The sequence below is a fragment of the Neophocaena asiaeorientalis genome, unplaced genomic scaffold (assembly GCF_003031525.2).
Source record: "Neophocaena asiaeorientalis asiaeorientalis breed wild unplaced genomic scaffold, Neophocaena_asiaeorientalis_V1.1 scaffold5, whole genome shotgun sequence".
Classification (NCBI taxonomy): domain Eukaryota; kingdom Metazoa; phylum Chordata; class Mammalia; order Artiodactyla; family Phocoenidae; genus Neophocaena; species Neophocaena asiaeorientalis.
Window position 1 is genome coordinate 1036150 of NW_020174698.1, and position 12574 is coordinate 1048723.

The 12574-nt window shown below is 43.0% G+C and overlaps 1 protein-coding gene across 2 annotated transcripts in view; it reads left to right on the forward strand.

The window, feature by feature from the left end:
* The first annotated feature begins 6 nt into the window (after positions 1–6).
* MAP3K5 (mitogen-activated protein kinase kinase kinase 5) overlaps positions 7–12574 on the forward strand; it is a 212032-nt gene continuing 199464 nt past the window's right edge. Inside the window, exon 1 of one of the 2 annotated variants that reach the window (XM_024759046.1) lies at positions 7–682. In XM_024759046.1, coding sequence (XP_024614814.1) covers positions 259–682 — 424 coding nt within the window. In that variant the 5' untranslated portion in view covers positions 7–258. The remainder of the gene's footprint in view (positions 683–12574) is intronic. The other variant, XM_024759045.1, reaches the window with a different exon arrangement.

Below are 12574 nucleotides of genomic sequence, written 5' to 3' on the forward strand. Positions count from 1 at the left end.
CCCGGTTCCCCACCCCTTGTACTCTACACCCTGCAGCGGACGAGCGGCGCGGCCACGGAGGCGCCGAGGAGGGGCGAGCCGCCGCCGGGCAGCGGCGTCCCTTCGGGGGAGAGGGCGCCGGAGAGGAGGCGGCGGCGCGGCGCGACACGGGATGGCAGCTGCTTAGCCAGGCGCGCGCGGAGCAGCCCCGAGCTGTGGCTGGCCAGACGGTGCGGCTGGGCGGGGGACGCCGCCGCCACTGCAGCCCGGCCGGGAGAGATGAGCGTGGAGGCGGGCGAGGGCATCACTTTCTCTGTGCCACCCTTGGCCGAGGGCGGCAGCTACCGGAGGGGAGGAGCGGCGGCGGCCGCCGAGGGCGAGGAGAACCAGCTGCCGCCGCCGCCACCGGGTAGCTTCTGGAACGTGGAGAGTGCCGCCGCCCCTGGTGTTGCGTGTCCCAGTGCCACCCCCGGGAGCAGCGCCACCCGGTGCCGGGGCAACTCTGGTGGCGAAGGAGGCCGACGGACCACGGTGGCATATGTCATCAACGAAGCGAGCCAGGGGCAGCTGGTGGTGGCCGAGAGCGAGGCCCTGCAGTGCCTGCGGCAGGCGTGCGAGACGGTGGGCGCCACCCTGGAGACCCTGCATTTCGGGAAACTGGACTTTGGGGAAACTGCGGTGCTGGACCGTTTTTACAATGCAGGTGCGTGTGCAACCCCTTCCCCATCCTCCGCGGTCAGGGTTCACTTTTTCTCAGGCCGCCGCAGGGGTAAGAGTGTTTTCTTTCCTGGGCAGGAAAAAACAATTTCTGGGCAGCAATCGTGCTTCCTACTTATTTACTTCTTGCCCCATCTTAGAGGCAGCGAGCCGCGCTGCGTGACTGCTCCGGGCGGCCTCTCGCAGCTCTGGGGAGAGTGTATTTGTGCGAGAGTCTGACTGCCCAGCCACCAGGAGCTCGGGGTGCGTGTGGTCCTCTTAAAGAACTTCTGATCTCGTGCATTGCGAGATATTTGCCCCCGTCAGCCTTTCTACATTTAGTGTTTTGGTTTCTGTTCTGTTAGGTTTGGCCCACATTTTCCTTCTGTATATACCTGTGCCTGTTTTAGATGATGTCCTCATTTTTTCTGTGTACTTTTGAGAGTACAGAAATCATGACTTCTGCCACTCAGCCAGCTGCAGGCAGAGCGGATCTGTATGAATTTGCATGTTATGTCATGATCTTCCCAGCTCCCTTTACCTTAAGTTTAGTGGTTTGATTTCCCATCTCTTACCAATTTGAAGTTTCAAGTAATTACTTCCAAAAGCAACTTTGTAATTTACACTAAACTTGTATGATATCTTTGTTAGGATTTTGGTGAAAGAACCAAGGCCTGTTTTTTATTACTCCATATGCCCTGATGGGCTGGAAAGTATATAATTTTTTGTTTGTTTGTTTGGTTGGTTTTTTGCGGTACGCGGGCCTCTCACTGTTGTGGCCTCTCCCGTTGCGGAGCACAGGCTCCGGATGCGCAGGCTCAGTGGCCATGGCTCATGGGCCCAGCTGCTCCACGGCACATGGGATCTTCCTGGACCAGGGCACGAACCCGTGTCCCCTGCATCGGCAGGCGGACTCTCAACCACTGCGCCACCAGGGAAGCCCCTGTAAAGTATATAATTTTAACATTGTTTAAAACACTGATATGCTATTTTAATAACTAAGATTAGATTGGCCATTAAAGTGTGCCCATTAAAGTGGTTGCTAGAATAATTCATGAAAAAAAAATCTTTTCAACCTATTACAGATTTCATAAAGTGTCCCTGCAATTCAAGTGACTGCAGCAATTTGCTGTCTGTTAGCAAATGTTAGGGATGAAAGCATGTTATTGAAATTAACCTTTAGCACCATGTACAACCAATGTTGAGGATATATACGTATTTACTTTTTTTATAAGTGGGGGCATAAAATTTGATTTAATGGTGGTTTCAAGCAATAAGGTTCTTGCATTTGTGATCACATAGAAGGCTTTATAATCCAATCTTGTTTCCAGTTCTAATTCTCTTCAACCTCTTCAAAACACCTGAAGTAGGCTTGTGTCCGTCTTGGAATTCAGCCAAAGCTGAATATTTTAAGAACAAGAAGAACTTCATGTTAAGGAAGCCAGACTAAATAAACTAGGACTTTGGTTCGGGTGTATTTTACAGTCTTGGTCTTCATAACTGGACATTATAATATATTTTAGGTTGGTTCTTTGTGTGGCTTGCTTTTCTAAACAAGAAATATAACTTTTCTAAAAATTACAGCACTTTTATTTTTGGATTATAATTTAGAAGAAGTTTCAAAGAACTGAAAGGTATGTGAGGAAAACACCCAGTGAAATAATAAGCCTGTTTTTATTGCATTGATAGTTTGGGTATTTTTTTATAAAAGTAATCTTAAATTCTAAGCTAATTTGAAAGAGTTTCCTAACAAGGCTCACGTACTGTTTATTCTCCAAATACTGTCTCTGGGAAAGGGAGAGAGAAAGATCAGAAGGGACCAGACATTTGAAATGTATCTCATTTAATCCTCCAAACAAGCCTGTGAAGGAAGTACTTAGTTAGCATCCTTCTTAGATGAGAAAACCAAGGGGTCCATCACTGGCCCAAGGTCATAGGTAACAACTGGTTAATGGAGGATTTCACTTTGGGTGCCTGCTTCTAAAAAGCCCGGCTTTGCCCTTGTTATCTGCATTTAGCTGGGCTAATTTACTCTCAGAATCAAGAGAGGGAAGCATCAAACTCATGTGGCAGAGAGCTGGCGGGGACCTTATGAGCCATCTTGGTGCAATGTGGAATAGTGGGGAGGAGGACACGCTCTAGGAAAACCAGTGTTTCCGGGCCAGCTCTGTCCCATCCCACTGCTTTGTTCAACCTGGGCAGGCCCCAGTTTCACCCCTGCCTGTGACATGATCTCTGAGCTTCCTCATTCAGCATGAAGATGTTGGAAGATGTGACCGAATAAGGATGGTATCAGTTTTGTCCAAACCCTTTGTTTTTCTAAACCGAGGGCGGCCAAGTTAGATAGTAGTAGAACTTGACTTCTGATTTCTAAGAGAGTGCTTGCTCGTCCTCTACCAGAGTTCAGCAGATTTTTCTGTAAAGGGCCAGATGGCATAAACATTTTAGACTTTGCAGGAGGTGTCTCTCACAACTCCTCAACTCTGCAGGTATTACTCAAGAGGACCTAAACAAATCATCGTGGCTGTATTCCAGTAAAACTTTGTTAATGGACACTGAAATTTAAATTTCATGTAATTCACAAAGTATTATTCTTTTTTGATGTTCTTCCACCAACAATTTAAAAATGGAAAAAACCAATCTTAGCTTGCAGGCCTTACAAAAACAGACCTGGCAAGGTTTTGGCCCCATGCTGACCATTGCTCTACATCCACTACCTCCGCTCGAAAGTTGAACCATTATGATATAGTGGGAAGAACATCATCCCTCAAGTTCATCTGAGTTTTCATCCTGGCTCTGCTCTGGACCACATAATTGTGAGTGAGGCCCTTTGTCTCCTTCAGCGGCCTATAAACCTGACCAAGGATGGAAGTAGAGGGGGAGATTGGAGTAAATTTCTAAGATTCCCTCATGTAATCCTGTGAGTTTGAAAAGGGAAGGCAGCAGGGTGTGTGGGGACAGAGCATCGGAACAAGAGTTTCAACATCTAGATCTGGTCCTGGTTCTTCTCTAATTTGGAGCAAGTAATTTAAAATCTCAGAGAAGGGTTGTAATAATTGGGTTCTAAGATTCCTTCCAGCCCTCAAATTCTGAACCTTAAAATTGTGACAGTATTGATTAAAAAATGAATCACTTCAGTCCACAGAGATGAATGAACTGCTTGTATTAATATCTATCACGTTGCCACCTCCAGGAGCTCAGGGTCCGTGAGAAGCGCAGATTCATGTCCTGGTTGTGAGGGGCTACACAGAATGCCCTGGGCTTCCAGGAAATAGCCTCTAGAATCAAACTGGGGAGTGGGGTTCAGAGGTGACCCCAATCTGCAATAGAATGGTAAGCAAGAGGGACTTAACAAGGGCCTCAACATTTAAAAGGGAATGTTGGTGTTCGAACAGCTCAGCTTAACAGAATGAATAAGAACTTAAAGCTTGGTTACATTTTTAGAAGCTTCCGCTATCTTTGTGTACTGGTATCTTTCGAAAGAATAGATTGCAGTTAAAGGTTTTCACTGATTTTTCCCTATTTGATTATCGTTCAACTGTAATCGAGTTTGTTCGTTGACTACACTTGTCATTCTCTCTTTCATTCCCGTTCTGAGAGGAAACTAATGTTCTATCAAAGATTTTATGAAAATTCATTGCACTTACATATACAATACTGTCACTCAGAGATGGCAGTTGCCAAGCTAACAACACCCCTTCCCAGCCCCCTGCATTGCAGGCAGTAAATTTCTGTAAAAGCTAAGAGATGTCAGTGATACAGATGTTAGCGATGCAGAACTATTCCATTCAGGTAGACAGACCCCAACTGGCAGGGTCTCAACATTTTTTAAAAAATGAACGTTAGTTTTGTGAAGTATGGCTGGTATAGGCTTTATTATTCCCCTACTTTGCTTATGGAAAAACTGAACCATAAAGAAGTTATATTCGTTCATTCAGGCTAAATGATTCAAGGTTGCTGCTTAGATCCAGGAGCACACTTTTTCTTAGAAATAGTATTATAGATGGTGGTTAAATTTGGGACTAGACTATAAGAAGCCTTGTTAATTCAGTGTACTTGAAGTGTGAACCCCATTTATCTGTTTAAACATTCAGGAAATTATGTTCCTGCCAACCTAAAACTGGGACTTTTAAAAAAAATAATTAATTAATTAATTTTTGGCTGCGTTGGGTCTTTGTTGCTGTGCGTGGGCTTTCTCTGGTTGTGGTGAGCGGGGACTACTCTTTGTTGTGGTGCGCGGGCTTCTCATTGCGGTGGCTTCTCTTGTTGCGGAGCACAGGCTCTAGGCACGTGGGCTTCAGTAGTTGTGGCACGAGGGTGCAGTAGTTGTGGCACGAGGGTGCAGTAGTTGTGGCTCGCGGGCTCTAGAGCTCAGGCTCAGTAGTTGTGGCGCATGGGCTTAGTTGCTCCACGGCATGTGGGATCTTCCCAGACCAGGGCTCGAACCCGTGTCTCCTGCATTGGCAAGCAGATTCTTAACCACTGCGCCACCAGGGAAGTCCTGAAACTGGGACTTTGAATACATCTTTCCCTGTGTGAGAATCAGGAACTTTTGCGTTCATCTAGCTTCTGGTAGCATCCTGGCTGGATGTACGAGCATCACTTTGGATTGGTGGTGTTGAGAAGAGGGGCTCTGGTGAGGCAGGGGACAAAGGAAGGATTGGGTGGCTTTAGGGAGAGGAGGAAGCCTGGGCAGGGACGGAGGAGGAAGGATGCTCAGCGAAGGAGGAAGTGATACGGCAGGGGATCCATAAACACTTTCACCTTCGTCCCCTCCAAACCTATTTATGGGGCTTGACTTCCAGCTGATGTAAGACCCAGGGACAGTGCTCTGCTCAAGGCCACCTCACTCCCTCTCAGGGAGCTCAGGATTGGATGGCTGCCTGCTTCCCCTTTCCCTGCCCCTAGCCAGAACTTCGCCTGGCCTTTCTCTTAGGCAGGCTCTCTGTATTGCAATCTCTTACTCAGACTTTCACCCAGTAGCAACAGTGGGTAACAGGAAGGAAACACATGGAGGCTGAAATTTTAAGAATTTAGCCTTTATATTTTCATCTCTATAGTGTTCCCGCCTTACTTGGGTTTGTGATAAAAGTCACCCATTTGGGCCATGTCACTGGACAGGCATCTGAACTTTCTGGGTTTGGTTCCACTTGCTTCCAGCACAGCTCCTTAGGACTTCCAGTCTTATTTGATAACAAAACAAAAGCAAACATAACCTTTGTCTCCTCTCTATCTCAGACTGAGAAGTTCCTGAGAATCTTCCCGCCCACTTCTGCATTTTCTGCTTTTAAATCCAGTGAGGCTTTCATATATACTGTCTCATATACTTGGAGGGAGAAGTATACTTGGGTGGTGTCAGTATTTCCTAAATATTGGTTCCCATGAACCGGTTTAAAAAAATTGAAGACTGACATGAGTTTGTCAAGATTTTATCTTTCCAGGTAAGTGTATTATAAAGAGAGAAAAAGAAAACTTGACAACCAGCCAGCTACTGCCATGACTTCTTAAAAAGAAAACACATTTTTTATGTTGAATTAGGGAAGGCATAACCTTAAAGAATAGCTTTTTGCATACAGTAAATGTATGGAAAAACACATTATTTATTATTCTTTTTTCCCATTTCACCATGATGGATGAAAACTTTATCGTGCCAATTAACAGAGCAGTGTTTGAGAACCTCTAGTCTAAACCACCTTATAGCCCCTTCCTACCTCGTCACTGCTTCTTCACCCAAGAAACAAGCCTTAGCAAAATTATCAAAAGAGCAAACATAGGCAAACTCATAAAGAAAAAGTCTAGTTTAGGAAGTGATTAAAAAAAAAATCCCAGTAGAGGCCCACTCATGGTTTTTCTCTCGGCTGTTGACTTTTTGCTGGCATATCATTGCTTGCCCCTGTGAGCTCAGAGCACTGTGCTTCCTCTTGCTTTCGTGGAGGCAAAGTTAAAATTTTCCAAAAAGAGCTTTACTAGAAAATTGGAAAAAAGCAAAATGAAAAACAAAACTCCAAAGCACAAAAATAACATTTGTTTTTAGAGCACCCATTTCTCATCCCAGATAGTCGACTGCAGCTTGTCCCCACTGGTCCTGCTTCCCAGGCTCCTGGGATCCTGGTTTCTTGCTTCAATTTGGTTGCCTTTTGTCTGCTTCATATGTTCATCAGTTGATAGTTCAAGTTGGTTCCACCTCTAGGTGAAGCCTAATTATAGGCTCACAACTTGGCCTTGTCTCACCAGTGGCCGTGGCTGGTGCCAGCCTTCTGGGAGTTCTCTGCTACAAGTCAGTTCCCCTCTGGTGGCTGCAGGGACTGTCCCTTGCTTCCTGTTTTGGAGGCCTGGTTAGAGGCCCGTTCAGTTCCTGTTTCTGGTTTGCAGGATAAAATTGGTTCACTGCTTCTTTGTGGAGCAGTGGGAGGTTGACAAGCACAAAGCCCAATGAATGTGCAAGTTTCCACCAACAGGTACTAACTGGTTTTGCTTTGCAAGTAGTTGCCCTAAGCAGACCCTTCAAACAGCACCCCGCTCTGCCTGAGGCAAGGTGAGAGTTGAGACTATAGTAAATGAGGTGGGAGTGGGCAGTGTTGCAGGAACTACAGCTGTGTGAGTATCAGGAAGAAACCGGTAACCAGCAGCCTTGGGAAAGGTATATCTTGAGAAAACAGCCTCACTGTCCCATAAACTGGATATAGATATGTGGGGAAACTGGCTGTTTAAGAAAGCTACCCCTTATTTTCAGGGAGCAAAATTAGATTTGCAAATTTTATTAGTGTCATAAAAGAAAAATAGGAAAGCAAAGCAAAATTATAATTTATTTTAAAATCCACTGGTGATTCTAATATGTTGACTTCTTTCGTTGCTTTAATATATTGGCTTTTATCTCTGGCTGGAGATGTTGACTTAAGAAACTCATCAAGGGCTTCCCTGGTGGCGCAGTAGTTGAGAATCTGCCTGCCAATGCAGGGGTTATGGGTTCGAGCCCTGGTCCGGGAGGATCCCACGTGCTGCAGAGCAGCTGGGCCCGTGTGCCACAGCTGCTGAGCCTGCACTCTAGAGCCCATGAACCACAACTACTGAGCCCACGTGCCACAACTACTGAAGCCCGCGCACCTAGGGCCCGTGCCCCGCAACAGGAGAAGCCACCGCAATGAGAAGCCTGCGCACAGCAACAAAGGGTAGCCCCCCGCTCGCTGCAACTAGAGAAAATGTGCGCGCAGTAACAAAGACCCAACGTGGCCAAAAATAAAAAAATAAATAACTTTATTTATTAAAAAAGAAAAAAGAAACTCATTAAAATATGTGTCAGATTACTGGCGAAGGAGAGACGCTATGAGACAAAGCTGATTTTTAAAGTCTTGTCTAATTATTCCAAAAAAGTTTGAAAGTGAGCACTTACATCTTATGTTTTTTATTTTGTAATTTTGTTTTTTTCCAAAAGAAAAGTAAAAGATCAGAACCCAGGCTACATTGTGGCAGTTTTTTTAGGGGGACACAGAAGAGAGGAGAAAAAATTTAAATGTTAACAGCATCTTCTACTGAAAATCCTAGCAGAGCGGATCTGTGTAACTTGAATGCTTCAGAAGTTGCACAAGGTAACAGTAAACATTCCACAAGCAAACCATTTCTGTTACAGTAGGTAATCAACAATGGGCAAAGCAATTGCCTTTGGTATATGATTCATGCAGGAAGGAAGTTATATTTCTTTGTACAGCAAGGCTTTAAAAGAGGTTGTGACCAATTACATTAGTATTTTCCAATACTTTTAGTCTCTTCTAAGAACTCTTAAGAAACAGAAACATGGAGGAGAACTACTCTAGTGAATTATCAGTGGATGTCAGGCCATCTGACCACTGACTCCAAACCATATAAAACCAGGTATTTGCCTAAGCCAGAGAATTCTCTCTCCTTTCAGAATCTAAGTTACCCCTATTTCTTATTTAAAAATCATCCCCAAAGAATTAAGGAAACCCAGGCTATTACATGTCAAATACCTCTTGATATCACATTCACGTTTTCTAATAAGTTCATTGTGACAAGTATCAGCTTAGAGCCAAGGCAACCCAGGACCAGGAGTTTGATTCCTGTTGTCCAGGGACCACAGCGGCTTTTACCTCCAGCTAGGTGTTTTCCAATTTATAGTTTGGTCACACTGGGGTGTAGGTGATTTTATGTGGCTAAATCAGAATGATAATGTAAATTGTTCTATGCAATGGAGTCCTCTTTTGATTATCTTATTTGCTTCAGAAAACAAATAGATGTGGCAGTGTAGTCCTCTGTCTTTCACAGTTGAGGCAACTCCTCCTTGGAGAAGGGTATTTGACTTGGCCAGAATAAATCAACTGGTTGAGTAGGAAGTCGAACTCACCTCTTCTGAATCCCAAATAATCCAGGGTTTTCCCCAGTATACTACAGAGAAAACCATGAAAAAAACAGTAAGATAATAAAATTGGTTCAAAGGATAATTTGAAGAGCAGATATTACACACACACACACACACACATGCGCGCGCACGCACGCACACAATCAGGAATGCTGCAATGAAATTGCTAATAGATGCCAAACTGCTAATGTACTGTAAGGCAATTCTTTTTTTTTTAACATCTTTATTGGAGTATAATTGCTTTACAATGGTGTGTTAGTTTCTGCTTGACAACAAAGTGAATCAGTTATACATATACATGTGTTCCCATATCTCTTCCCTCTTGCGTCTCCCTCCCTCCCACCCTCCCTATCCCACCCCTCTAGGTGGTCACAAACCACCTAGCTGATCTCTCTGTGCCATGCGGCTGCTTCCCACTAGCTAGCTATTTTACGTTTGGTAGTGTATATATGTCCATGCCACTCTCTCACTTTGTCACAGCTTACCCTTCCCCCTCCCCATATCCTCAAGTTCATGCTCTAGTAGGTCTGTGTCTTTATTCCCGTCCTAACCCTAGGCTCTTCATGACGTTTTTTTTTTTTTTAGATTCCATATATATGTGTTAGCATATGGGATTTGTTTTTCTCTTTCTGACTTACTTCACTCTGTATGACAGACTCCAGGTCCATCCACCTCACTACAAGTAACTCAATTTTGTTTCTTTTTATGGTTGAGTAATATTCCATTGTATATATGTGCCACATCTTCTTTATCCATTCATCTGTTGATGGACACTTAAATTGCTTCCATGTCCTGGCTATTGTAAACAGAGCTGCAATGAACATTTTGGTACATGACTCTTTTTGAATTATGGTTTTCTCAGGGTATATGCTCAGTAGTGGGATTGCTCTAAGACTCCACACACCAAATATGTTACTTTGATCTTGTAATTTAAGGCAAGTCATACCCAAATGAACACCATGTGTTACTGAGAGCCAGGTGCCGTGCCAGTCACTCTACATGCCTGAACTTATTCAGTCTTTATGAGGCAGATAATACCAGTGGATCAGTTTTACACATGGGGAAACTGAGACCCTGCAGAGTTATCTACTTTCCCAGTGCCACTTGGTAGAACCAAGTTTTGAACCTAAGACTGTCTGATCCCAGAGTCTGTTCATTTATAATTATGCTCTCCTGTCTGCTAGAAATAAATTTTCTGTTTGAGAACATTTAAATTACAGTCTTCTCATCAGTAGGCATTTGTTGACTACTTAAAATCTGCAAGATTTCTTCCTAAGGTCTGCACAGAATTGTGTTAAGAGTACAATTTCTGCCTTTTATGGTCTTACAGTCTGCCCATTGAATTCAGCAATTTAGTAAATAATTATTGGGAGCCTACCACATGCAAGGTGATGCTCTAAGTAGTGAATAGGTGAAAAATCCAAGGAAAGTTTTTTAAGGACTTCACAATATGGATGATTTCATTAAACTGGACACATGAGAACAATGTTCATTACTGCTATAACAGATGTGAAAATGCATTGAAAATAATAATCTTACACACCTGGAAGCTACGCGTTAGGCTCTTCACTTTATTTTTATATGAAATCAGTATCATGTTCCAAAATTATCTAAATAAATACCCAGATTTTATTAAAAACCTTTAAGGTCTTTTATAAATATTGACAAAATCTATTAAATTGACTTCAAAGAGGTATTGTAATTCTTTAACGTGGAAGAATTTTTTTATATAATGACTCATAGAAACAAGTAGAGCTATTACTTGAGACTTAGAATCTTTTTTCTTATATACTGTTTCTACAGTAGTGGAATTTGATCTGTATTTAAATTCTCTTGTATTAATCCTTTCAGTTTGTGAAAAAAATTGAGGCTATTTTAGGTAATTGCAACATGCCAACACTGTAGTATCAATTTAGGATTCCTTAGGCGTATAGTCCATGATAAAATTGTGTTACTTGCTTGTTGATAATGCCTGGGGCCTATGTATGGTCCTTGGTTGACAGAAAATAGTCAGCTTGAATGCCAAGTTACTGAGTGGCTGGGCAAGAATGAAGATAGTAAACAAACAAAATTCCATTTAGAGAATGGAATCTAAATGGCAGACACATGTTAGATACCTTGTTGATGCTTGCAGAACCAGATCTGTGTTATGGTATACATAAAAATAACTAAGGTTGAAATCTGGGCTACCTTTGAACTTTCTAAGGAACATTATGAGTGTACACTTTACGTAACCTTTCTAATTATTTTTTTAATGTTTATTTATATTTTTATTTATTTATTTTTGTCTGTGTTGGGTCTTCGTTGCTGCATGTGGGCTTTCTTTAGTTGCGGTGCACAGGCTTCTCATTGCAGTGGCTTCTCTTGTTTCAGAGCATGGGCTCTAGGCACGCGGGCTCAGTAGTTGTGGCTCGCAGCCTCAGTAGTTGTGGTGCACGGCTTAGTTGCTCCACGGCACGTGGGATCTTCCCAGACCAGGGCTTGGACCTGTGTCCCCTGCATTGGCAGGTGGATTCTTAACCACTGCACCACCAGGAAGTCCTCTAATTATTTTTGAGTCACATACATACAGTTGATGTATGTTAGTTCTACCAAGACAATTTCTAGATTTTTAGGAATTGGTCTTGGGAAACTAGCTTTGGTTGATCCAGTGAAAATTCAGATCTTCGGATCTAGATAGTAGGATTTTAGCTTTTCAAAACTAACTCTTGGTCAGTTTACTGTTTACTATTTATATACAGTCAGAGTAAGAAAAGATTTCTAGACTATGTAGAGTGGCAGAGTCTGGCTTTAAAACCTAATGTATCTCTCTCTGTGTGTGTGTGTGTGTGAGTGTGTGTGTGTGTGTGTGTGTGTGTGTGTGTTGCAAAACAGGGTTGGGGTGTAAGTTGCTTGGCTTGATCTAGTGAAATTCGAGAACAATGCTGTAGCTTGCACGTGAGTTATGACAATGGTTGCCTAACTTTTCTTGCCCAGCAACTTAGTGCTGCCAATAGTTCACGTGCTTAAAGTACACTTGGCAGTTGGTAAATCTGAAATAAAGTTGGAAAGGAAATGCTAGCCTAGACTCTTAATAGAGTCCTAGACTCTTCTTTCCTTTATAACTCAGTAGTGTAGAACATTTATTTGATCATTAAATATGCCACATGAGTGGGTTACCCAAGGACTGATCCTGCTGTGTTTACTAGCGTCAACCTGCAAGTCTGCATTTGTGTTGTTTCCAAGGTCTAAAATTAAGGGTTGTCAGCATTATGAAATCTTTGCACAGTCAGCTCTGCTTTTGACTTAACATTTAATTTCCAGGAGTATTTTGTGAGTGTTTACTGGTCCATATAGCATGTATTCAAATGAGTGACACACTTGGTCATAAGTTTTTATTTGGATTGATTTATGTCACACCAAGGTATAAGTGACAAAAGTTCATATTTATCACGAACATAGTATGTTTCCAAATCTCACTTTTTAAGGTTCTTTTGAAGAAATGACTTAGATGCAAAGATGTACTAATGAAGAAGTAAATTGCAG